General features: G+C 38.4%; 1 protein-coding gene across 6 annotated transcripts in view; it reads right to left on the minus strand.

Annotated features, from left to right (window-relative positions):
- Positions 1-27,860, minus strand: part of MID1 (midline 1) — a 374,517-nt gene that overhangs the window by 62,085 nt on the left and 284,572 nt on the right. For all 6 annotated transcript variants that reach the window (XM_074392019.1, XM_074392021.1, XM_003920298.3 and 3 more), the window contains exon 3: positions 19,467-19,562. In XM_074392019.1, coding sequence (XP_074248120.1) covers positions 19,467-19,562 — 96 coding nt within the window. The remainder of the gene's footprint in view (positions 1-19,466; positions 19,563-27,860) is intronic.

Consider the following 27,860-nt stretch of genomic DNA (forward strand, 5'->3'; position numbering starts at 1 on the left):
CCATAGACAATATGGATGCAAATGGGCATGGCTGTTTCCAATAAAACTTTACTTACAAAAAAAGTCAGATTTAGCATGAGTGTCACAGTTTGCTGACCTCTGTCATAAAGGAAAAATCATGGATTTTAGAGTCAAAGGGCTGCAGGTATGAAAAATATGTTGAATTTCTGTGAGAATGTTTCCTCATTTGCATACTTTTGATGAAAATATCTGTAAACAATCTGGTACACAGTAAAACCTCAATAAATATTAGTTTTCTTCCTTTAAGGTATGAGTAGTTACAAATACTGAATTAATGGAATTTCAATTTGAAGATGCCAACATATTTGCAGTATGGTTTTTACTTTCCCCATGATGTCTTGCTGACTTGTGTCACAATTGTAATAAACATTACTCCTTCTGTAATGCTTTTCCTAGGCTACACTCAACTGACTTCAATCTTACATTCTTGGCATTAATATCACAGCCTTTTCTTTTTGTGTTTAACGGTAACTTTGCTAGAAGCAATCCCAAAATGAAGAAGCAGAATGGAAGGGGTTGCTCATAATTCATTGAAAAACAATAAACTCCTCCCTTCCTTTCTCTTATTAATTACACACTTTATAAAACAAATGCTTCACACCCTTCCGTTTGGGCTGGGCACACTGAATGAAAAGAAATCTACTAACTTGCTATGGGTATTTGTCTCTATCATGTCTTTTTCATAAAGTTTCTGAAAAGTAGTGATTTTTATTAAATAATTTTCAACAAATGTGTTTGGCATTTGATGTTGTGGTCAGAGGGTAAACAATAACTTTTAGAAGATGACCATTAATGGAGTGCCAGGAAAGATGGAGATGACGTGTTTCAGGGAAGGGAAGTTATTTCTAATGGAAAGAGGAAACCTCTACTGCACAACTTTACCTTAATCACTTTCAGTCTTACATGCCATTTCTCATTAAGTAACATTCTTTTCAGCTGTTGTGCCATGATTCCTGAAAAGGGATGTACTGGAAAAATACTGAGTTGGACCCCTTTTCAGGCTTCGGTTACTCAATAGAAGCCATCTGCTCCTGCAAAGTTCTGGAGAATCAAGATTGGGATCCTGCTCTTTGGTATTCTGTACAGTGAGTGAAATACACTTGATTACATCACAGATAGAACTTAATTGGGAGGTACAACTGGAAAATGTTAAGCTTTGTTTTGTCTTCAGTGATACCTATGAAATATCTTGCCCTGTTTTTGTTACTCCAGAATACCAGGAAAAGTGAGTAGATTGGTTCTTAAATATCTTTGATGCCCAGTGTTTCATTTGTATGTTTATTCAAATACAGTGAAAGAGACTTCAGTTTAGAGAAATTGAACATGTGAGCTATAGCCATAACTAGAAAAAGAGACTTGTGCTATCATTTCATTTTACACATGGTTGGCAGTTCTATTCTCCCTGAAGAAGGATATGAGACAAGAATAAATGTTCAAATTGTTGCTAGAAAACTCCAGCAGGGTGTAGGAAGTGAAACGGGGAAAACTACAAAGCCAGTAAATTGTGACTTACCAAGACCCACTTGGGCAACTGGAGATTAATCCTAATAGGCAACTCTGAGAAACAGGAGAGAACATTCTAGCTAATGGGGAAGAAGTAGAGTATTTATCTAATATCTTCCATCAGGAGCTGGTTGAAAGCTGTTGGGGGAAGGTAGGCATTAACTCCCCTTTGGAATTAGTTGGCCCTGGGAGGGGCAGAAAAAGCTCCCAGGCCAAGGAGATAGGACCTGTGAGTGCTATATGGGTACGGCCTTGACAGCTGTAGACAGGAGCTTTTACTCTAAAGGAAACTACAACATGACCATTTTGAGCTTTCATGGAAGACAGAGAGTGCTGGTGTCGCAGTCATCTAATTTTTCAAAGTTCCAATGACTTGTAACTAACTGCGGGGCTAAACAGAGTTTGCATCTGACAGTCCTTTCTGTACTAGCCTTGGTCATTTCTGATTTCAGGGCCACAATCTACCTGCAAGCATTCATTTTCAACTGGACATAAGTGGGTCTAAGTTTGAGCAATGGTAGGCAAAGTTCCCTGAAAAAGAAAACACATGACATCTAGCGTGTCAGACTAAAATGTATATTTTCTTATCTGGTGACCCCTCACTTCCATAATGTCAACTCATTGTGAAATTATTATTGTCTTTCTGGAACAATGGTTTGAGAGCTTTAAGCCTCTGCAATAAGCTTGAATTTTTAAAGACTGAGTTAAGGGTTACTTGGAGAAGCCTCCCTCTCTCTCCCCATTCCCTTTCTTTCTTCCCCCCTCCCTCTTGTTCTTTATATATTATCATTAAGGTCAACTACATTTCTATATACAAACCTGACAGATGTTTCCATCTAACCTTCCTACCTGGGAAACAGAATGCTCTGTTGAGATTTGTCAGGATCAGGGTTGGGGTTGTGGGAGGGCAGAGGGCAGCCTGCCAGGTAATGGAAACACTGCTTGCTTTAATTTTATTGCCAAAAACAAAGCCTTCTTATTGTTTAATAGATCCCTTAAAGGGAGGCCTCACTGGCATAGTTCTAATATTTTCAAGACCACAAACAAGAGGAATTCTTTAGGGCCACTTCATGAAAAGCAGAGGGAAAAAATACTTTATTCTATAAAAATTAAAGCAATCCTTTGTTTCACTAGGCAAAGTCTGATTTCAGGTTAGCATCTGCATGTATTCTCTCTACAGGGGCATTCATTGGCATTGTCTACGTGGGCACCCACTCTTTCATTCAGATTAGTTGGAGGTTATGCCCGACATATGAAAGAACTGAACAGAAATCATCTTTTTCTGGCATATCATCTCTTTGGCATCATTACTTTCAGATAACATGCTAAAAGATATGTTATCTGACATGTTTTATAACAAAAACAAACAAGCAAACACTCTCCTCTTGTAAAACCTATTTATAAAACTGGGAACCACACAGATCTTCATTTAGCACTTATTTTGATTCTGCCAGCAAACTAAACCTTCTATGAGGTCCTTGCTTCTCAACGGCAAGTTTTAATTCTCTCTCCATTTAAAGTATAGGTGACCAAAGTTGCTGGTTTCCAGAGATCTTTGCAACAATCTTAGTTGCTAAGGAATGAAAGTGAGAGGAGATGAGGTTATTCTTGTTATTCCATGAATAAGGAAGATGCTATCAGTGTACAGGGATCATCTATGAAGCAAATCTTAGGGATTTGTTGAGTGCCCACAACGTGCAAAGCACCATGTTAGGACCTGTGGTAGAAACAGAACTTTGCCTGCTAGAGAGAATGACTTCACTAGAGAACAAGCAGCAAACATGCCAAATGCACACATAATTAACTGCTAAACCATGCGCTATAGAAGTTCTAGAGCTGTGTGGTCCAATATGGCCGCCACTAGCCACTTGCGGTTTTGAGCAGTTGAAATATGGTTAGTCTGAATTGAGATGTGCTGTGAATATAAAATGCATACATTAATCATTTTTATATTGATTACATGTTGACATGATAACATTTTCAATACGTCAGGTCAAATAAAATGTATTAGTATAATTAATTTTAACTGTTTATTATTACTTTAAAAATGTGATTACTTGAAAAATTTTAAATTACATATGTGGTTCACATTACACAGTACTTTGATTGGATGATGTGGCTCTAGAGAGTTTGAGAAATGAGTCAATTACTGTGTGAGTAGCTGAGGAAGGTTTCATGCCAAACATGAAGGAGGATCTGGCCTTTGGAGATCAGAGTAGGCAAGACAGAGTTAGGAAACCCAGGGGTAAGGAAGATGAGAACAGGCATCAGGGAAGAGAGGCAAAAGAACATGTTAGCAAGACAGAAGAAATTAAAATTTTATTTCAACAGCATGCAGGGTACAGTGGGTATGCATCTTGAATTGGTTATCTGGGAATGGGGAGACAGAAATATCAAAGCCAGTTATATCTTACTGCCCCTTATGAAAAGCCTTTGGGAGGCCATTTGCAGAGAGTTGGCCATGACTGAGCTCACGCTGAATCTGGTTAAAACAAAACAAAACAAAATGGCAAATTGAGGGGTTTAACTTCACAGTGGGGAGTTCTTCCTCGATCCCCACCTTTTTCTAATGGGCTCCCTTTGTATACTGGTCTAAGTGGGGCTTCAGCATTGATCTTTAAAGCTATCCATGCTTACTTGCTTTCCTGGAGTTTTCTTCTGAAACAGTAGTGGGGCTGGTAAAAGTTACAATGGCAGTAGAAGGGGAGGCAGGAAGGACATTGGAGAGCTGTACAACAGGGGCTTTGACAAAAGGAAAGTGAAGAGCAAAGCTAATCTGATCTGGAAGAGAAAAGGAAAGATCACAGCATTTAGATGTCTTTTGGTTGCTAATTTTGAAGTTGTGGTGAGTTTGTGTGTGTTTGGGAATCAACAGAGACTGATATTGAAAATGTTTTCCTGTAAAGTCATTTTCAGACCTAGGTTAACTAGGCATCTTACATGTGTGGAATTATTATTTATAAGTGTTTTCCCAAGCCTGATTCAAAGTGGCTAATTGTTTTTTTTTTTTTTTTTCTTTTGCAAACCAGAAAAGATAGAGAAGGTATCCTAGAGAATAAAAGGGAAAGGCACAGGTTTATAATGAGAGGGAGGGAAAGACCCTCCTCAACCTCTATTTAGGGCTCAGCAACACCCCTGATAGACAGCTCTTTCATTTTTGACTTCTCTTTGTCATCTCCATCCTCTTAGCCCTACTTGGGTGGCAGAGCCCTCAGGCTGGGAGGGAGCTTCTTGTGGTGCACTAGGAGTACTCATCCTCCAGGGATTGGTGGCTACTGAGGTTTGCTGTCATAGAAACACTGTCCTGTGTACAGTCTTCTCAAAAAGGGTCCTTTCTGCCCTTCAAGGTGTGAGCTTATTGGACATGTTGATCTATGCAAATGAGCTAGTGCTATAAGGAGGACAGAAGGATGATGCAGTTGGCCTCTAAGGGGTGTTCCATTCACTCACCAATAGCCAAGTGCTGCATGCTAAATGCAGCATACTAGGAAGACAGTCCTACTTCTCAAGGAGTCCAACCAGCTAGGAGAAGGAATAGACACGGACTTACAGACCATCAAGATTTTTGTTCAAGGACTGCATCTATGTCAACAATTCACTATGTAATTTCCCTTAAGCTTTTAAATTCAAATTATGATCTCATTATTCTATTCATACTCATACATGTAATAAATTTTATGAAACCAAGAATAATCACTCTCAGGAGTTCCTTGAATCAATGTTTGATTAACTCAAATTGAATAGACTCAACTCCATTAAACAATCAATTCTGTCTATAAATTAGCTGATTAAGTTCCTACAAACATATTTTTAAATTGCGGTAAAATTTACATGCAAGGAAATGCATAGATCTTAAAGGACAGTTTAATGGATTTTGATCACCAACAGCTCAATCAAGGGATAAAACATTTCTATCACCCTAGAAAGTACCCTTGAGCCCCTCTTAAGGTCAATCCTCTCCCCTATGGGGAATCATTGTTCAGATTACTCCTGTAACACTTTAAGCTGCATTTATCAGTTTAACATATTCAATTTACTTTATAAGCACTTTAAATGACTAACAGGAAAATTAAAACCCTAACAAGTTATACCTTCCCAAGTCCTTAAGTAGCTCTTATAAATCTGATAAATGAAACTTAAAAATATGCTGAAACCCAAGTTTTTTTGAACATCACGATATTGTTTTGAAATTTAAACTATCTTATAGATTCAACTTAAAATAACAGTTCTAAAAGAAATTACATGTTAGGCTCGGTGCAGTGGCTCATACCTGTAATCCCAGCACTTTGGGAGGCCAAGGTGGGAAGATCATTTGAGGTCAGGAGTTCGTGACCAGGCTGGCCAACACAGTGAAACCCTATCTCTACTAAAAATACAAAATTTAGCTGGGCATGGTGGTGGGTGCCTGTGATCCCAGCCACTTAGGAGGCTGAAGCAGGAGAATCACTTGAACCCCAGGAGGTAGAGGTTGCAGTGAGCCAAGACTGCACCACTGCACTCCAGCCTGGGTGACAGAGTGAGACTCTTAACTCAAAAAAAGAATTACATGATTCAAACTGGTATTTCAAAGCAAATATGACAAATTTCTACAATATGTCATATTATCTTAAAGGTAAAAACTATTAACATACAAATATTTCAGTCCTAAGTTGTAACATATATATTTTTTAAGTTCAGGGTCTCTGTCTCTGTCACCCAGGCTGGAGTTCAGTGTCACAATCATAGCTCACTGTAACATCCAACTTCTGGGTTCCAGTGATCCTCCTGCTTCAGCCTCCTGAGTAGCTGGGACTACAGGTGAGAACCTCCACTCCCAGTTGGTTAATTAATTAATTAATTAATTAGTAGAGATAGGGTCTTGCTATGTTGCCCAGGTTGGTTCTAAATTCTTGGCCTCAAGCAGTCCTCCCACCTTAGCCTCCCAAAGTGCTGGGATTACAGGTTTGAGTCACTGCACCCAGCCATAACCCAAAATATTGATTTTATGCTACAGGTTGAGGATCCATTATCCTAAATGCTTAGAACCAGAATTGTGTTGGGTTTTGGCATATTTACACATACATGATGAGATATCTTGGGGATAGGACCCAAGTCTGAACACTAAATTCATTTATGTTCCACATACACCTTATAGACATACCCTGAAGGTATTTTACATGATACTTTCAATAATTTTGTGCATGAAACAAAGTTTTTGTTAAGTACTTGTGTGTGGAATTTTCCTTTTGTGGTATCATGTTGGGGCTGAAAATGTTTTGGATTTTAGAGCATTTCAGATTTTGGATTTTCAAATTAGGGTTGCTCAGTCAGTATTATTTAGGTCTTTATCTTTATACATGAATCTCAAACTTGGTGGGAAGAAGGGGAAAAAGGAATTTACTTATTTACTAAGGGAAACAAATTTATCATCTCAAAGAAGTTGAGGTTAGAGAGTCAATGGTTAATGATCAAAGATTTTAGAAAGTTCATAAGACCTGAAGACTCAGTGATTAGACTGGCACTGCAGATGTGTACTTCCTGAGGCTTTGTTATGGTGGATTTAACAGGGTTTCCAATTACCTATCTGATAACATGTTTCTTGTAATGAGAATTCCCCTGAGAATCTAACTTTCTAATCACTTGGTTCGGGTTCAGTAACCACTCCAGTTACTTATTACTTGGTTAAATTCAACCCATTTCTTTACTGGCTGATACTTGTTATATCTGGCTTCAGGCCACATATCTATGGTTATTTGAATGACTTTTACATCAAAAGACTATTGGAATAATTAAATCAGGAAGTGATAGTAAGAGCTGGTCAGCGGTCATAATTGTTTTCAGTGCATATCTACACAAGTCGTATCACTTTTGCTTTCTTTACACTACAGACTGTATGTTGCTGTGAAACCGAAACAGATCTTTGCAATAATGCTCCCCTTCCAAAACCTGCAAAGATGGACAAGGCACCACCTTCCCAATCCTATGGAAATTGACAGAAGGCTTCCTTGAATGAACTTATCACATCTCAATATCGAGCTTGCCTTGTCAGAGAATTGGACCACTATGATAGTTTTCATCACTTTACATATATGAACTTGATGTTATAGCTAGTGAAAATACATTTAAAAGCATAGTAAAAGCTCTATCATAAATTCCTAGGCCAAAAAGTTACCTCACTTGGTTATAAAAATCTTTATTTGTATTCCTCCTCACTGAGAGCCTTGTACTTTCTGTGGTAGCCTCAGGCATTTTAAATAGCTGAATTTAAAATTTCATATTTCTGTTTCAAACAAAAATAACCAGTACTACAACTGTGCTCTTGTTAATGGACATTTTATATATGTGACTCAATTATTTTGCTGTGGAATTTCAAAATTAGAACAAAGCTCTTCAGTTTTTCCCATAACATTTAATTTAGCAATTAAAAATAGAAGTCAATGGAATCAGGTAAAAAATGATATGTCTGGCTTCTTTAATAATCTGTAATTATTTTATACACAGAGATAATTTCAACTTGTCATTAGAAGATAATTTCATATTCATTTATTGAGAAAAATAATTTAAACTAGATATTAGACCAAGAAGTAAAAGGTTGGTTCAGTAACAAAATGACTGATTGATTGTTAGGATTATTCTTCTTTCTGAATGGCATGAATGGGAGCAATAAAGGAACCAAAGTTTTTACCTGAGAGTAATCTCACCTGGAATCATTCCATTCCTCTCTGACTCTTTCACCTGAAATCATCCAGCTAAGACCAACACATGTAAAGGTTGAGTTATAACTAACAGTGGCCATTTAAGGCCATACTTCCCAAAGTAATTTATAGATTCAATGCTATCCCCATCAAGCAACCATTGACCTTCTTCACAGAACTGGAAAAAAACACCTTAAACTTCATATGGAACCAAAAGAGAGTCCGCATAGCCAAGACAATCCTAAGCAAAAAGAAAAAAGCTAGAGGCATCATGATAACTGACTTCAAACTATACTACAAGGCTACAGTAATCAAAACAGCATGATACTGGGACCAAAACAGAGATATAGACCAATGGAACAGAGCAGAGGCCTCAGACGCAATGCCACACATCTACACCCATCTGAGCTTTGACAAACCAGATAAAAAGAAGCAATGGGGAAAGGATTCACTGTTTAATAAACGGTGTTGGGAAAATTGGCTAGCTATAAGCAGGAAGCTGAAACTAGATTCCTTCCTGACACCTTATACAAAAATTAACTCCAGATGGATTAAAGATTTAAACATAAAAACTAACATCATAAAAACTCTAGAAGAAAACCTAGGCCAAACCATTCAGGACATAGGCATAGGCAAGGACTTCATGACTAAAACACTGAAAGCAATGGTAACAAAAGCCAAAATAGACAAATGGGATCTAATTTAACTTAAGAGCTTCTGCACAGCAAAAGAAACAATCATTAGAGTAAACCAGCAACCAACAGAATGAGAAAAAATTTTCGCAATCTACCCATCTGACAAAGGGCTAATATCCAGAATCTACAAAGAACTAAAGCAGATTTACAGGAAAAAACAACAACAACAACAACAAAACCTATTCAAAAGTGGGTGAAGGATATGAACAGACACTTTTCAAAAGAAGACAAATATGCAGCCAACAAACATATGAGAAAATGCTCATCATCACTGGTCATTAGAGAAATGCAGATCAAAACTACATTGAGATACCACCTCATGCCAGTTAGAGTGGTGATCATTAAAAAATCAGGAGACAACAGATGCTGGAGAGGATGTGGAGAAAAAGGAACACTTTTACACTGTTGGTGGGAGTGTAAATTAGTTCAACCATTGTGGAAGACAGTGTGGCGATTCCTTAAGGATCTAGAAATAGAAATTCCATTTGACCCAGCAATCCTATTACTGGGTATATATCCAAAGGATTATAAATCATTCTATTATTAAGACACATGCACATGTATGTTCATTATTGCACTGTTTATGATAGCAAAGACCTGGAACCAACCCAAATGCCCATTGATGATAGACTGGACAAAAAAAATGTGGTACATATACACCATGGAATACTATGCAGCCATAAAAAATGATGAGCTCATGTCCTTTGTAGAGACATGGATGAACCTAGAAACCATCATTCTCAGCAAACTGACACAAGACCAGAAAACCAAACACTGCATGTTTTCACTCATAGGCAGGTGATGAACAATGAGAACACTTAGGCACAGGGAAGGGAACACTCACAAGGCTAGGTTGGGGGGTGGAGTTGGGGGACAGCAGGTGGGAGTGGGGAGGAGGTGGAGGGATAACATCGGGAGAAATGCCTGATGAGAATCCTGCAGGATGCAGGACATACACATGTACCCTAGAGCCCAAATACAATTAAAAAACAAAAACAAAAACAAAACAAAACAAAAAAAAAACTAACAGTGGCCATTTCATTTATTTTATTTTATTTTTTTTTCAGAAAGAGTCTGGCTCTGTCACCCAGGCTGTAGTGCAATGGCGCAATCTCGGCTCACTGCAACCTCTGCCTCCCAGGTTCAAGCTATTCTCCTGCCTCAGCCTCTTGAGTAGCTGGGATTACAGGCCCCTGCCATCACACCCAGCTAATTTTTGCATTTTATTGTAGAGACCAGGTTTTACCATGTTGGCCAGGCTGGTCTCAAACTTCTGACTTCTGGTGGTCCACCCATGTTGGCTTCCCACAAGTGCTGGGATTATATGCCCAGCCAACAATTGCTATTTTAAAAAATGTATCACAGCCTGCTCCTATTATTCTTTATATCATGCCAGAAACATCTCTGCTGCTCTAGTCAATCAAGCATGAAAACATATCCAGGCAAAGAAGGTTGTATGTGGAATACTGTAAGGGAGACAGGATAAGGAATTCTTGTATTGTGTTGAGGCGGCACAATTAGACCTATCAGAAAAAAAGCATGCTTTCTTTCTAACTTCCTAATGCTCAGCGTTTGGGCCTCCAATTAAGGCCTATTACTTCACATTTAAGGATTAAACTTGGAAATTTGCACTACGAAATTTAAACATTAGAAGGATTGTCTTCAGAGGCACGTACAAGTGTTCATACGCCAATCTGAGCCACTAGATAGGATTCTGTATATGATGCAATAGGTCATACCACCCAAACCAGAAAGATTAACAGATGATGAAAGGTTTGGATAATGTTTTATATAAAGTTTCAAATCTGAAACTTGGGAATGTCACTCTAAAAGTAATACCAACTTACTAAGCCTTATATTCTTTTATTTGTAAGATTAATCTCATTCCAAAATACTCAAAGATTTTTACCAATACCTTCTCATTATTCCTCATGAATATACCCAAGAAGGAAACAGAATCCAATGCTTGTTATAAATCAAATTTTTCTAAGCCAAGAGCATTGAATCCAAAGTGAGACATTCAAATATGTTAGATACTTTAATAAATGATTAACTTTAATCTCTACCAGGAACAACTAAATTTGCTTCATGAGTTGTCAATTTTAGTAAACTTGGTAGAGTAAACTGGATACATAGCCATTATTCATATGCCATAGTCAAAAAATAAATCTTTTCCAGAGATGATAAATTTCTGTGCATGCAGACCAACAATTCCTTTTCTCTTTTGTCATGGGAATTCTAAGACCTGAACTTGGGAAATCAACCCTTATTATAGTGGCTCATCATAATCCAGTTTCTGAAAGCCACCATATTTACACTATCACATTATCATAATTCTAGAGCTGATTACATGGACAGCCAGAGCTGACTGTGGATTGTATGATGTGGTTTAATGAGGCCCAGAATCTAACTCTGATTATACCTTGAAAGCATTCTCACAGGGTGTCAGATCGGCTGGGAATCTGACCCTCATCTGCAAGTGACAATGGATTATAACTTTGGACATTCATGTTGGCCCCCAGCAGAATATACTTCATCGAAGATCAGACACACGTTCACAAGACACAAATAGCTTGTTTGGTGTTTGCCTGCTGGTCTTCATCCAATGACTTCAGATGAAGCCACTGCCAGGTATCTATGGAGAGCGAATGCTTTGGCATTACAAAGCTGCACAACAAAATTAAACAACTGGTTCATCTTTCTTTTTCACCCAGTGATTTTTCATTATTTCAAAGTTTACAAATGAATGCTTTTAGGGCTTGGTGAATTACTGAAAATGTCATTTACAGACTCCCATTTGTTCTGCCTAGTGATTTTTTACAATTTCTTACAAGCTGCATATCACCCAAGTAACACCTCATTCTTATCCCTTTCAGTTTACAGAGCTCATCATCTGAGCAGAAATCTAATTAAACAGCACTTAATTCCTCCACAAGAACCTTGTCACTCTACATGACAACCAGCACTGGAAATACTCAGAGAAAGCCATAAGAGAGCAAACTTTCCATTAAAATAAAACCACAACAAAAATAGATTAAAAACTTACTGAGCAAAATAATGGCAAAAAGAATTTTAAGAAGTGATTACAAACGAGGCAAGATAAACCAAAGAGACCAATGCTGGAACTTTAAAGGGATGTTGGATTAGAAAACACCCTTCTAGGATGACCTTCCAAAACCATTATGGCAATTGGCCACCCTTTCCCATTTGTTCTAGGCCATCATTTCACTGTGAATTTATAGTCACAGTTACCTAACATTCCCAAAATGAACATCTATTAAGTGACAAGGTGTTGTATTTGCTGGAAAAGAACCTGACTATCAGAATGTGAAGAGAATTTGGCACACATCAGTGATTCTAAGTGTTTGCCTAGCTAATAAACTATGTCTTCTGATTTTTCAAAGAAAATGGGAAGAGGATTATGATAAAGAGATATATATAGTCCTTATCTGACCTAGAAAAGTTAAGTTCTGCAGCTGACCCAAATTTTGATCATTTTTCATAAGCTTGTCTTTCACTCTATATATAACTCCAAACTTGTTTAGTATGACTCCAAACTCATCCATTCTACCTTATTTCTCTCTTGAAGAAACAAAACAGAGTGGTTGAAAGCCCATTAGTTTTTACAATCCTAGCTATTGAGTTAGACAAACACTTCTTAGGAGTCTACCTGAAGTTGTTCTTTCAATGTCTCTGCCTCCTGAGTCCCAAACTGTTTTGGCCTTCATACTCTGCTCTCGTGTGTGTGTGTGTGTGTGTGTGTGTGTGTGTGTGTGTGTGCATGTATGTGTTTTAAGAGACAGGGTCTCACTCTGTCGCCCATACTGGAGTGCAGTTGCATGCTCATGGGTCATTGTAGGTTGGACCTCCCAGGCTCAAGCAATCCTCCAGCCTTAGCTTCCTTAGTTACTGTGATTACAGGCGCACACCACCCACCTGTTTAGATTTTTATTTTTTGTAGAGATGAGGTCTCACTATATTGCCCAGGCTATTATTGAAACCCTGGGCTCAAGTGATCCTCCTGCCTTGGCCTCCCAAAGTATGCTGGGATTACAGGCATGAGCCACTACATGCCATTCTTTGTTCTCCACCGTTTTAAAAATATTGCCACTTACAATACAAAAGCCATTCACTTGCTTACCTTCATTGAAAAAACAAGTTATGAAAACAATGTGGTGTGGGCAGGGAGAGTGGGGTAGCTGAAGGGGGACCTTCAAACTGTTTTCCATTCTAAAGAAAAGCAGAGGTGAATTCCTGGGAGGAGGTGTGGACTTACAAGGATGTGGCATTTCCTCATGGGTCATGGGAAGAAATTCATTGATTTAATTTACAATTAGGACGTGCCTCTGTGCTGTGAGTTTTTTAGCTCCTGCTGCCATGGGAATTATTTTCCCAGGGAATGCTCATACCTAAATACAAGGACACCTTCAGGAAAAGGAAAAGGAAGAAGTACCATCTAGGAACCAAGGATGTGAACCAGGAAATTCTTTTCCACCGCACTGATTTAAAAGAATAGCATTCTGGTGCCTAACAAACTCAATGGGCTTTTTGGAGTTTACTAGTGCTGCGAAGGTTTCCCTTGGACACGAGATTGTTTTGCATGACAATATCCATATTATTTTCTCAATAACCAAAAATGTCATTTCCAGAAAAGAGTTAGGAATGCCAACTGTCACGGTGAAACTTACACAGGTCTATGTGTTCCTTGAACCCTCACTAAACCTTCAAAACCAAAGTTCAAACTCAAATGCCACATGAAAGCCTTTCCGGCTCTCATCTCTCCTAAACTGGTTCCTACACATCCTTCCTTCTTCCACACTTTCCATTTCTCCAGAATGAACTTCTTGCTTTGTGTACATACATTCCTCATCTTTCTATCCCCATGCCTTTATTTGCCTGGCAATCAGTGCTGTCTCCCTGCTTCCAGAATCTCAAATGTTACCTACCCTTTAAGGCAGGCTCAGATCTTGTGCTACCTCCCCCAGTCCCCAGCTAGAGGTAATTTCTTGCTTCTTTGAAATTTTGAAGTAGATAATCCACACCTTCTTTATGGTAATTATGGCTCTCTACTTTATTTTTTGTTACAAGTGCTCTTCTGTCTTAGTGAAGATGGTAAATTCCTGTGGGCAGGGTCCTTTGGCACCTAGCACAGTGCAGTACACACACAGTAGGTACTCCATCCACACTACCAAAATGAACAAACTAGCAAGGCACTGTAACAAATTAAAGTAACTGTCCACAGGCAAAAATGTACACCCCCTCCCAGAAATATTTGTTTAACAAACACTGCTCCCAGATCAACAGTCTAGAACAGAAAGTTGTTTTAAATGAAATTATCCAAAACTTGGAAAAAAGAGAAAAAGAAGACCGTGAGCCTTCCCAAAGTCTTACTAAAGCATGTCCCATGAAGTCAGACCAAGTCAGGGTCATCGAACTCTCCAGACTGGGGTGTAACAGAGTTTGACTTTCTATTTACTAGTGGTTAGGGCTTAGACTCTACAAAGTTATATGTTAACTTATAGAAACCTGATAATATGCAACTTATTTTGTCCAAATGTTTTAGCTTTATTGCCCTGTAGGTCACTAACCAGTTTTGTACCCAAATTAGCTATGCCAGTCTGGCATTCTTTTCCCGCTCCTACCCCCTTCCCACGTTTATATGTATCTGTTGCTGGTATCCTCCTTGGAAGCAGCTTTATCATCTTGCTGGTTCCTTCATTAAGAAGTTAAATAAATTTTTGATGTGGACTAATTCAATCATCATATGAGAACTGGGTGTTCAGCTTTTGAAAATTATGCTTTCAGAATATTAATAACTAGAAATAAAAACAAATGTAAAAATAAGTACTGTATCATTTTTCTACTCATAAATAATTCTTTCATTTTATCTATAATAAATTTCCCAAACACCAAATTTACTCACCCATAAACATGTGTTTCCATTCCAAAGGATTTATACAAAAACAACAAAGAATGAATATTCTTTATTCCTTGTCTAGAATTACTTCTCATGGCATGCATGTGTCTATTTGCAAGTCTGCTACAATCAATTCAGTAATAGCTTTATTTGAAAAGCCTGTATTGCAACTAAAATAATATCTGATCTATTAAAATAAAAATAAAATCTCCTTGTAAATCTCTTCAATTTATCTATCATTTGAAATTACTGAATGTCTTAGAATGCAATTTTACATCATGTTAGGATGAATAGCATCTTGTAAATTCAAGCCATAATAATATTGCATTAGGAGAAATGCATTTGTCCTGAAATCACAACAAGCCATAATGGAAACCAGACATTAATGCTTTAAGGAGTAACTAGCTGAAATTGAATGAAATAATCACCCAATCCATAAAGCATTTATAAGATTTACCATAAAGCTCAGGTAATTTTTTTTTTAACTGAAGAGAAATAATTCTTTCTTATTGTCCTAAACATCAAATGCCATCACATCATAAAAATAAAATATGGCACACAGATTATTTCATTTTGTTCATCCATTTATTCATATAATACATATTCACTTTACCCTGTAATAATGAAAACATTTTGCTTGTTTACTATTATTTCCAATGTTGTTTAATCAACGAGGCTCAACATGTTCCCTGGCAAGATGCTTGCCAAAAGAGAATCCAGTCTAAACAGAGGGTTCAGAAGGTCTGGGCTCTGAAACACACTGCTGCCACTGTTGCTGCCTTCACACTCTCAACTTCATCTCAGCATCATGAGATGATGGACTGGTTCCACTCTGACAATCATGTAGCTTTTTTTTTTTTTTTTTTTTTTGAGACGGAGTTTCACTCTTGTTACCCTGGCTGGAGTGCAATGGCGCGATCTCGGCTCACCACAACCTCCGCCTCCTGGGTTCAGGCAATTCTCCTGCCTCAGCCTCCTGAGTAGCTGGGATTATAGGCACGTGCCACCACGCCCAGCTAATTTTTTGTATTTTTAGTAGAGACGGGGTTTCACAATGTTGACCAGGATGGTCTCGATCTCTTGACCTTGTGATCCACCCGCCTCGGCCTCCCAAAGTGCTGGGATTACAGGCTTGAGCCACCGCGCCCGGCAATCATGTAGCTTTTAAAGCAAGGGGTCTACTGAGTGAACCAGTGAGCTCACTGGACAGTCCTAATCTGCTCTCTCACTTATGTTTTGCTCTAATTCCTCCTTTTTTTTTCCTTTTGTATGTTTTTCCCTCTTCCACCTATCATAACCTCCATCAGCACCTCAAATGATGAACAGCTGGAGTAGATGACTTAGGTAGGAGATGAGAACATCCCTAATTTCTATCTCCCTGGATATTATCTTTGGAAAACACAACAAATTTGGAGTTGGAAAAAGTTGCTAACTCATGTGTTTCTCTTAGTAACCAGTTTTGAATTTCCAATCACAAGGGGAGCACTTGTAAGTAAAAGCACAGACTTTACAAACACAAAAGTATTTTAAGCATTCCACCAAAACACCAGTGTTTGCATAGTGTTTGCATAGACATGCTTTTACACTGATAGGATCTTTGTGAAAGCAATCTTTGCTAATTTCTGTTATGCTGAGGAATGTATCATCGACAAACACCATTGTGTTGCATAAATAAGCTGACACCTCAATACCTAGGGTATTGAAAAATAATCGTTATGAAATCTACAGGAACTGGCTCAAGTCCTGACTCTTCCATAAAGTTTCAGAAAAATTGTACTGTTTTTTTCTCTTTTAATCCCCACTTCCCAAACCATACTCCATCTAATCTAAGATACCAGCAACTGTCTCCTCTATATTTTGTGTGCCAGCAGGAACAAACAAATATTGCCCATTAAATTGTCTCACCATTCATTTAAGCAGCTCAGTTTCAAAGATACTAGTCTGTAAAAACAAATGCGAATCTTAGAATCAATAAATGCCATACTCTACTAGCTTAGCACCTGATTGACAACTCTATTATTCTTTAAATATGTTGTTATGTATGTGTACATTGTTCTCTAACATATTGTAATTTTCATTACTATTTGCTACATTGTACATCTACTGTTATAGGCACATAGGAGTCTATAAACTTACTGCTTAGATGATCAAAGGGACTCGAAGAAATTCTTATTGCAAAAATGGAGTTACTGTCAAAAATTTTAAATGCATGCTCAAAATAATTTGCTTCTCCAACTTTAGATATTTTGGGGAAGCTGAACTTGCGAGCATTCAAATAGTGTTCAAAATTTACCATTTGGAGTGTCATGATGCAAATTCATCTAAAACAAATTCCCTGAGCTCCTAGTGTGTGAAAATTATTGCACTAGAGTCTATGAGATACAAAGATGAATTAGATTTGATTCCCATACTCAAAGACTTCACATTCTGGTTGGAAAAATGGAACTGGTACATGAAAGAATGATAAAGCCATGAGAAGGTTATTGCTATTCTTGCATTGCTATAAAGAAATACTTGAGGCCGGGCGAGGTGGCTCACACCTGTAATTCCAGCACTTTGGGAGGCCAAGGCGGGTGGATCACCTGAGGTCAGGAGTTGGAGACGAGCCTGGCCAACATGGCGAAACCCCATCTCTACTAAAAATACAAAAATTAGCCTTGCATGCTGGTACACGCCTGTAATCCCAGCTACTCGGGAGGCTGAGGCAGGAGAACCGCTTGAACCCAGGAGGTGGAGGTTGCAGTGAGCCAAGATTGAATCATTGCACTCCAGCCTGGTCGACAGGAGTGAAATTCCATCCTGGAAAAAAAGAAAAGAAAAAAAAAAAAAGAAATGCCCGAGACTGGGTAATTTAAACCACAAAGAAAAGTGGTTTAATTGGTTCAATTGTGCTGCAGGCTGTACAGGAAGCATGGCACCAGGCGGGGGAGAGAGAGAGAGAGAGAGAGAGAGAGAGAGAAGGGACGGGGAGGGTGGTGCCACAAACTTTTAAACAGCCAGATCTTGTGAGAACTCACTCACTATTATGAATTCAGCACCAAGCCATGAGGGATCCACTGCCATGACCCAAACACCTCCCACCAGGCCCCACCTCCAGTACTGGGGATTGCAATTCGACATGAGATTGGGGTGGGGACATCTCTCCTTTCTCTGAATCACATACATGGTATCATAAAATGTTATGTGATTCAGAGAAAGGAGAGATGACTCTGGTTCAGAGAACCAGAGAAACATCCACAACAGAAGTGCCCCTTGACTTGGGACTTGGAGGGTACACAGGGACCATTCTGACAAACAGACATGGGTTAGAGGAACGGGCCTACCAGGCAGAGGGAACCACTTGCTTAAGGGCCAGAAGGCTTAAAAGTGGAGTGAATGGCAATTGTTTAGTTTCAGTTCATGGGGTGGGGTGGTAAAAAAGCCAGTTTGGGAAAAGATGGAAGAGGACTTTGAAAATCACAAAAAGGAAGTGGCATCTATTTTTTCCTCATGCAGTGTAGAGTCATTGCATGCTCTGCTATTGTTTCAATTGTGGTTTATTTCATGGAAACACATCTGACAACCAAGATGCATTAATATACATCTTAGTTGTGTATATTAGTATACACCTGCAGTGGGTCAAACTGTGTCCGCAAAATGATATGTTCAAGTCCTAACTCCCGGTACCTGTGACTGGGACCTTATTTGAAAATAGAGTCTGTGTTTCTTTCTTTTTTGAGACAAGGTCTCACTCTGTCGCCTAGGCTGGAGTGCAGTGGTGCAATCTCAGCTCACTGCAGCCTCGATTTACCAGGCTTGGGTAATCCTCCCACCTCAGCCTCTCAAGCAGCTGAGGTCACAGGTCACAGGTGTGTGCTCCCACACCTGGCTAATTTTTTGTAATTTTTAGTAGAGATGGGTTTTCGCCATGTTGCCCAGGCTGGTCTCCTGAGCTCAAGTGATCCTCCTGCCTTGGCCTCCCAAAGTGCTGAAATTAGAGGGTGTGAGCCACACCATGCCTGGCCTGAAAACAGAGTTTTTGCAGATGTAATCAAGTTAAAGTGAGGTAAGGCTGGAGTCGGGTGGGCTCTTTAAAACAATTAGGAAATTTGGACACAAATTCAGAGACACAGCAGGAGAATGTGACAACAGAGACAGAGGTTAGAGTGCTGCAGCTGCAAGCCAAGGAACTCCAAGAATTGCCTGCAACTACCAGAAAATGGGAAGAGGCAAGGAAGGATCCTCCCCTAGAACCTTCAGAAGGAACGTGGCCCTGCCAAAATCTTGATTTCAGACTTCTGGCTTCCAAGACTGAGAGAACAAATTATTCTTGTGTTATACTTTCCCAGTTTGTGGTAAGTTGTTATAGCAACCCTAGTACACTAACACAATACCTATTTTAACTGTTCTTTGTAAGGGTAATTAAAATCTACAACATTCGTATGTGATGCTAGATCAGGGATTGCTATAATGGGAATGGGAGGTAGCCCTGGATGGGAGAGATTCTCCTGGAGTTCTAATTCCTTTTAATTTCAGCCATCTTTTATTTTGGCTTTTGCAAAATATTTAATTTTAAGAAAGATTCCTGTTTTAAAATTATAAAGCATGAGGATATAAAAACCTTGATCTGGCAGTTTTCATATGAAACATAGCATATAGAAATAGAGAGATACTCACCTCAACATGTTGACAGGTTTGGATGAGTTTAGCTAAAAGGGTCTCCAGTTCTGTGTTCCTCTTAATAAGGTTGGTGAGGTTACTCTCTAAGTTTTGCTGTTCAAGAAAAAAAAAAAAAAGAAAAATATTATTCTGCATACTTTTATACTTCAGATATACAAAATTACTCATACTCAGAAGAAACTGATACATTTTTCAGAAACCTCAGTGAAATCAACATAATTTTTAAGTACTTATAGATTTAAACTGGATTTTTAAAAGTTGCATTAAAAGAAAACTTTTAGACATGCTCAGACTTTTCCTTTTTGATCCTGCTTCTTGCACTAACTCAGGGATATTTAACAGAATAATTAATTATAGGTTATTTCTAGGTCATGACCTAGGGAGAAAGGAGGCAATTGGACTTCTATCCCTTTACTTGAATCAGAATTGGCAATAATATAAGGAATATATTCCCACATCAAATCAACTACCATTGGATTTTTCAGATTTATCCTTTTATGGGCAGGCTGAAGCTAATCCCTCGGAGGAAGGGATTGTTTAGCTTTTGCTGACAATATGGTCATTTATAGGCATTTATAATAAATCCTCATCACACCCACATTTGGTCAGTTATAGTGGAATTCGCTCTCCATTTCAACTGGGTTCCACATACCTGGGTTCAACCAATTGCAGATCAAAAATATTTGGAAAACAATGGCTGACTGCATCTATAATGAACAGGTACAGACTTTTTTCTTGTCATTATTCACTAAGCAATAGAATATAACAACGATTTACTTAGTATTTACATTGTATTAGGTAATGCAAGTAATCTAGAGGTGATTTAAAGTATGCAGGAGGATGTGATCAGGTTATAGGCAAATAACAGACCATTTTATATCAGGGACTTGAGCATCTATGATTTTAGTATCTATGAGAGGCCCTGAAATTAATCCTTTATGAATACTAAAGAAGAATTGTACATTTTATTGTTCATGCTTCCATTCTTTGTCTATCAATGCCAGATGAAATTTCTGTGAATACTATATTTACCATTCATTATCCTGCATAAGACTCTGGAATTATTCCCTATTCTTTTAGAGCATCAAACTAAAAGTTCTCCGGAATGACTATTTCATCCTATTTTCAAACACAGTAACTCTCTATTCTGGGTAAGAGTCACTAAGATTTCTCTGTACTTTCTCATTCACATGTTCTTGATTGCCAGGGGTGTCCAATCTTTTGGTTTCCCTCAGCCACGCTGGAAGAAGAATTGCCTTGGATCCCACGCAAAATAACTAACACTAATGATAGCTGATGAGCTAAAAAAAAAAATAGCAAAACAGTCTCATAATGTTTTAAGAAAGTGTACGAATTTGTATTGGGCTGCATTCAAAGCACTTCTGGGCCACAGGTGGTTTTGCTGGCTGCATGTTGGACAAGTTTGATTTATACCATTCATTCATTTACTTATGTGTTTATATACTATTCATTCATTTACTTATGTGTTCACATAACAAGTACTTATTATGCCAAACTCTGAAAGAGACAGTGGGGAAACCAAATAAAAATATTAATATCTACTCCCTGTCCGCAAGGAAATAGACGGCTGTACACATTGGGAGAAAGATGCTGTCAACAAAAGAAGGGGAAGAGTTGATGGCTGCTGGTAGAAGGTTTCTAAGTGGGCCAAGTCTTGCAGCTGAGGCTTGAAGGATGTCCAGGGGTTTTTTTGTTGCACAACAGTGGAAACTTCTTGGAAAGATAGAAGTGAGCATTGGGAAGAATCTTCCATAAGCAAGGAATAGAACAAAGTCATATGCCAACATCAGAGAGGTTGAGAGGGCAAAAGATTAGGGAAACTGTGTTTTAGCAGATAGTAGTTCCACAAGTATGGCAAAGATATTGGAACAATAGAAAATTTCATGGAGAAGAAAACAGATCTCAAATGTATAATGCCATCTGAGAAAGAGGATTTTGAGAGTTTCAGGGATTTTGAAAACAAGTTTATAAAGGTGTTAATATTTCATTATGTTATAAAATTTATTTATAAAAATTTTAGCTCATTCTACTTCCCTGAATTTTTTATTTAGAAAGGTATATTAAGGAAAAGAACCACTTTTATCCGCGGCTTAAAATGCATATGCCAGAAGCAAAACTTTCTGGTTATTTTAAAAACAAGTTAAACTTATTAATCTGATGTTTATCCTATTGACTGTTTTAAAAAATTTTTAATGAATACATTTTCATTTCCAGTAGCTTCTGTATCACATCTCCCATTTCTTACTGAATTTCTTTCTTTTCCTATTACAAAAACACAATCCTCTTCTCCATTATCTCAAGACAATGAAACGTATTTATTCTTATGCTCTTTTGAGAAAAGGCAATTCCATATTTCCCTGTGCTTGTTAAATGTTTCTCAAGGATCTGATTGTGTCGTTGTCTTGTAATTTTTGCCTGACAGCTCATACTATGTAAACTTTGTTCCCTGTGCTGTTAAGTAGGGAATGACACAGCCCCACCAGATGAGGGGCACATTCTGAGGTTAGGGTGTGAGGTTCTTTTCCCAAAGAGGACGCTTCCACAGGGCACTCTTGTGTGACAGAGGCACAGATCCTAGTTTGACTGAGTGCCTCTGCTTCCTTCCATGAGAATTCTGTGCCTTAAATTTCAGAGAAGATGTCAGGTTCCCTTTGAGTCCAGTATATGCAACGGAGGTGGGGGGGGGGGTCTTGGCCTCCAGGTGTATAAGGCTCTTGCCACATATGATGTTAACCTCCTGTGTGTCTTCTGAAGTCCCCATTGCCCCATGTCACCTCCACTTCTTGGGAGCAGCCCAGTGTCAGTCTTCCCTTACTACTCTACACTTTCTTTCATTTCTGGTCTTTGGAGGCTTTCCACATATGGTTACACTTGGTTATGTATTCTTTAAAATACATTTTAAAATATTTTATCTGTAATTCTCATGTGTTCAAAATTCAGAGGAAGGTTTTGTGCACATTTCATCTGGACTGGAAAACCAACAAGAAATCTTCAATTCTGTCTTGGAAACACTGAAAACATTTCAAATATGACGATTTTAAAGGAGAAAAATAACTTTCTCACAAAGAATGGGATACAAGAGGCTGAAGGGTCAGAGAATGAACTAGACAGTGATTTAGGTACGACTTGATCTTATGCTTGTATCAAAGAAAAACTTGCTTTTAACAACAACAACAACAACAACAAAAGTCAAACTTTTCTTTACTGTTTGGATTACATGAACTGCAACTGCTACTCACTTAATGGTCAGAGACTAGAGGATGATTTTGAAGCATCCCATTCTTTCAATGTCCTTGATTTAGACATAACTATTATAAGGTATATTTGTCAATTTTTTTGCTATGTTAATACTAGGGGATAGTTTTACTTTTCTTTTTGGCTGACCCTTCACAGCAGGAAATTTCCAGGCAAATACATCATCTAACTGTTTACAGTTCAATTGTCAGAGTATGACTTTTCTAAAGCTAGTCAGCAAAAGAGGGCCAAAGAAACGCAATCCAACACATTCAGATTTTACAAACATCTGCTTGCTTCCCCCTCCCTTTATTAAGTATACATCATGCATCAAATCTGTTTTTAATCAACTAATACATAGACTAAAGCCTGTGGTTTAAACACATTGACCTATCCAGATCCTTTGGGGTTATTCAAATTTAAATAGTACAAGTGTTACTGAAGTCTGCAAAGAATTACCGAGTCAGTTAGAAGCATAATAAAGGGAAATTAAGCTGGGAGAGAGACTTGTTTCCAAGTGGCACCAAAGGGGCTAACAGTACTTTTGAAGGGAACCCGGGTAATGGGAAGGTAACAAAATCCTGTCCTTGATGAGCCATGCGCCCATAAGCTTTCACTACAGGGACTTCTCTGAAGATTTTCTGGAAATTAATTCCATCACTAACATCCTGTGTTGTATTGGTCAGCAGGTTCCATAACCTTTCGATTTGGACTGTGCTTTGTGCAAAGCAGAGATCATATTTTTACATGTAAAAGTTGTGGGATTAAGTAGATATCAGTTTCTACACCGCTATATGGATATCTAAAAAAATTCTACAGAGCACAAGAAAATTGGTTTTAGTTTCCTGTTCTCACCTTGATAACTTCAATATATTGACATCTCCTTATTCAAGCCAAGTTTCGTAGAAATCCAAGGAGTCAGGTATGAGTGATCACATATGCAGAGGGAGGAGACTGGGGCTACCATCCCAGCTGGACTCTCTTGGACAAATGACTACATATGTCTTGGGATCAGTTTTCCCCATCCATAATGTATGGATAATGATAAATCTATCTACCTACCTACAGTCTTGTTAAGATCGAATGAGAAAATGAACACACTCATCAGGGAACTACATGAATGTCTGTTGAAATTATGAATTACAAGATAGAACATTTTGTTTGGACACAGTTCCAGACACTAGAAGGGCCCAACCATGTGCCTCTGGCAGGTGCTGTTCTCCAGCTTGCTCATGGCTTTTGCCTGCAAGCTCCCGTGTCTTTCCACCCCAGGGTCTGTGCCTTTCTACCCCAGGGTCTTACCTGGTTTCAGGTAGGGCAGGTGCTGGGGAAAGTAAGGAGAAGCTGATGCTCCTAGGAGCAGCCCTCAAGTGGCAATTACTGACAATTGGTGGACAAACAGCTCAACTTTCTCACCTCCTGGGTGGAAACACTCCGAGCCTCTGTCTATAACATCTCCCACAGGGCGCCAGTGGGAGGGAGCATGTGGGTCCACAGCAACAACCTGCTCATTAACCCTCTTTCCTCTTCATTCCCCTCCCTGTTTGCAACCCCTCTCCCTCCAGGTGCTTCCTGGATCACCTCCCAATTCAAATTTTCAGTCAGAGTCTGCTTCTGGGAGAACTCATCTATGATCATTTCCATAGACTCCCAACCCATTTTTGAGTATTCCTTTCTGTGAGGACGAGCCAAATTAGAAAGACATCTGCAAATGTAAGGGCTTGTTTTCTCTCTTCCCCCATCTTTCCTCTTTCCGCTTTTTCTAGAGGTCACATATCCTCCAAATTCCAGACTCTAGATCAGCACTCTCAATAGCAACCTAATGTGAGCTGCAAATGTGGGTCACATTTAAAATTTCTCTAGTAGTCACATTAAAAAAGTAGAACCAAGTAAACTTAATATTAATAAAATTGTCATTTCCACGTGCCATCAATATTTGAAAACTGATGAGATATTTTACCTTCTTTTTTGTCTTTCTTTTTACTCTTTGGAATCTGATAGGTTTTACACTTATGACACATATCAACTCAAACCAGTCCCATTTCAAACACTTGGTAGCTACATCTGGCTGATGGCTACCTCACTAGTTTAGAACAGGGGGTGGCAAATTTGCTATAAAAGGCCATGTAGTAACTATTTTAGGCTTTATTGGCCATATGTTCTTGGACACGATGACTCAATTCTGCTGCTGTTTTAGCATGAAAGCAACCATGGATAATATGTAAATGAGTGGGCAGGACTGTGTTCAATGAAACTTTATTTACAAAAACAAGTGGTGAGTGAGATTTGACCCATAACGGTTGTTCGCCAAGCCCCTGGTCTAGAAGGTAAAAACCAAAATGATAATACTGCCTGGGCCGCTGATAAACATCTGCTTCTGTTAAACACTGATATTTGTCCCATACCTTTTGTATAAGTCTGAAATAGATGCCACTCCATGAACCTCTAGGAAGAATTCTTTCTGTGCAAGATGCTAAAAGCACTTTTACTTATGGCCAGAAAGCTTAGCTTGACAGAACCCACAATAATCTCAAGAAAATTAAACAGGATTTTGACTCGTAGATATTCTAATTTAAGGAGCATAATGGTTAAGTACACAGAGCCAGGTGCCAGTCTGCCTGGTTTGAAATCCTAGCTCTGAGACCTTCAACAAGTTCTTAACCGCCATGCCTCAGTTTCCTCATGGGGCTGTCAAGATGATTAGAGGAGGAGATACGTGCAAGCAAGCCCTTGGAGGAGCACCTGGCTCACGATGTGTTGTATCGCTTCTTGTTAAATAAAATAAAAGCTTGTTTTGCAAGTTTGGAGTTTAGACTGATAAAAAAAAAAAAGGCTTAATTTGTAGCATTTATACCACAACAAAATTAAAAACATGCCCATACAGTTCATAAAATATTTAAACCACCACCAAATTAAAAGCATGCCCACACATTTCATAAATGATTTCTTCTGTAGATTTTCAATTTAGTAGTACATAGCTACAAGAGTATATTTCCCCCTAAGATTACATTTTCCAAAAACAGTGAATCCAATTTGCTCAGCTTTCTCATGATGTGATTATTGTCAGAATTCCCATCTGTACTGAGGGTCCCTGTTTTAGACTAAGTATACGTATTTCTGAAAAGTTGTGTAATGTCCTAAATCTCAATGAATGCTAATGCTACTATTTGTTGTCATCTCATCCATGAAGTGCTTCTCATCTGTTAGTTTGAGTGGGTCACTCCCTTTCCTTCAGTGGTCAGTATTACTCAGACCTCGTTTTCTCTACTTTTCTCACTCCTGTGCTATGCTTATGCCATTGTGAACAAGCTGTTTTATGGATCCAGGCTTGTTTCTGGGTCTGGGCCTGGGCACGGTCTCTTCCCTTTGCCTGGAATGCATTTACATAGCAGAAAATTCTAACAGAAAAAAGAGAGTATAATAAAGCTATAGTATGTATTGAGTACTTGCTGTATACTCAACATTGCTTAGTCCCTTCTCACTGCACACACTTAAATATTCAATATTTCAAATTAACATGGAAAACTGAATATTCATTGAACAACCTTTCTGAAATCTAATGTAGTAAATCAACTAATTAGTTAATTTAACAACAAGTATAGATTGTTAAGACAAAGTCTTCTCTCAGCTTTGCTAAAAAATAGAAGTCTTCTGCACTGATTTCTCATTGGTACAGTTGAGTCTGACCCCAAGAAGAGGGCCTTGAGAGTTTAGAATTTTTGAGGAATGTTATATAACCCTGTCTAGACCACAGGATTTCTGGGAAGGCAAATATTACCGAACAAATTTTTACAAAGAGGGATTTATAAAAATGGGGAGATGATATAGCAACTTTCACTAATACATCTATTTCAAGTTCTATCTAAACCCAAAGTCAAGTTGCTCCCAGCCCTAATTCATTTCCTTTTCCTCAAGTGATTTTTTCATAGTGCTCTTATTCTGTGAGGGGAAAAGATGTGCTAACACTCATTATCGACAAGGATAAGGTTTTAGTAAGTTACGACTTGGTGGCATCTAACCACCCTCCCATCACCACCACCGAAGAATAGGTATACAAATAATTCAAAATGGTCCTTATAAGAGGCAATGATATCAGTGGGCAGATTTAATTTCTTAATATTAAGCCAAACATTGGGTACAGGTCAAATTTGTGGATGGCAAAGTTAGAAAACATGTTTTGCTTAAAAAATGAGGCTTCCCTACCTATCTTACGTAAAAAGGGTGATTAATTTTTCTTATCACTTTTGTTTTTAATGCACACATTTTGGATGCATCTTCAAAGAGCCACAGTCAACCTCCTTCATGTTAGGTAGGTTTTAGTAAGGCTTATTTGAGTTGATAATTGAACAATTCATGATGGGACAGCTGATTTTACACCAATCTCAATATGAGCCTTTAGGCATGGATATGGACACCAGCAGAGAATAGTAAATCCAACTTAACAGATGAGCTTTGTACTTCTACATACAGTGATACCCAATCAAACAGGAAGGGAAGCAGACAAATGCCCTTAATTTTAGCCTTTGGAGACCTGTACCTAAGAGTCAGGTTGCAGGGAATTAATGACTTGTCATTGACCACTATTATTAAAATGTATGCTTGAAATAGGAGATTTCAGTAATTTCTTTTGGGTTTGCCCAGGCCTTAAAGAATGCTTGCTCTTATTCCGAAGTCAATACTTCAGAATGTCTTTAAAGTATAATATTAGGTCTGGATACCTTTCAAGGCAAACACAGATCTGACTTGTTTCATTCTATAATATTCAGAGTGACATTCAGCAACTGTGTTTGGAGCCCTGACACCCAACACCACCACTCCAGCGTGATCAGGATATGGACACATCAAGTGCCACAACCCGTATGCATATTTTCTTCTAAGAAACTTTAATCACAATCGTTAATATGAAAACACACCCATATTAACACATGCCACCTATATAAAAGCATAAATACTTTATATGTAACTAAAATTCTAAAGTTGTTTTAATTCATTGCAGGAGTCTGAGACTATCTTCAGGTTCGACTCAGAAGACCACAAATACATGTAATTTACGTTGTTTTAATTTTTTAATGCCTTTTTTCATTGGTTATAATAGCTACCATTTCCAAATGCCCTGGCAAGACAGGCCGCCCAGGG

The sequence above is a fragment of the Saimiri boliviensis genome, chromosome X, assembly GCF_048565385.1.
Source record: "Saimiri boliviensis isolate mSaiBol1 chromosome X, mSaiBol1.pri, whole genome shotgun sequence".
NCBI lineage: Eukaryota > Metazoa > Chordata > Mammalia > Primates > Cebidae > Saimiri > Saimiri boliviensis.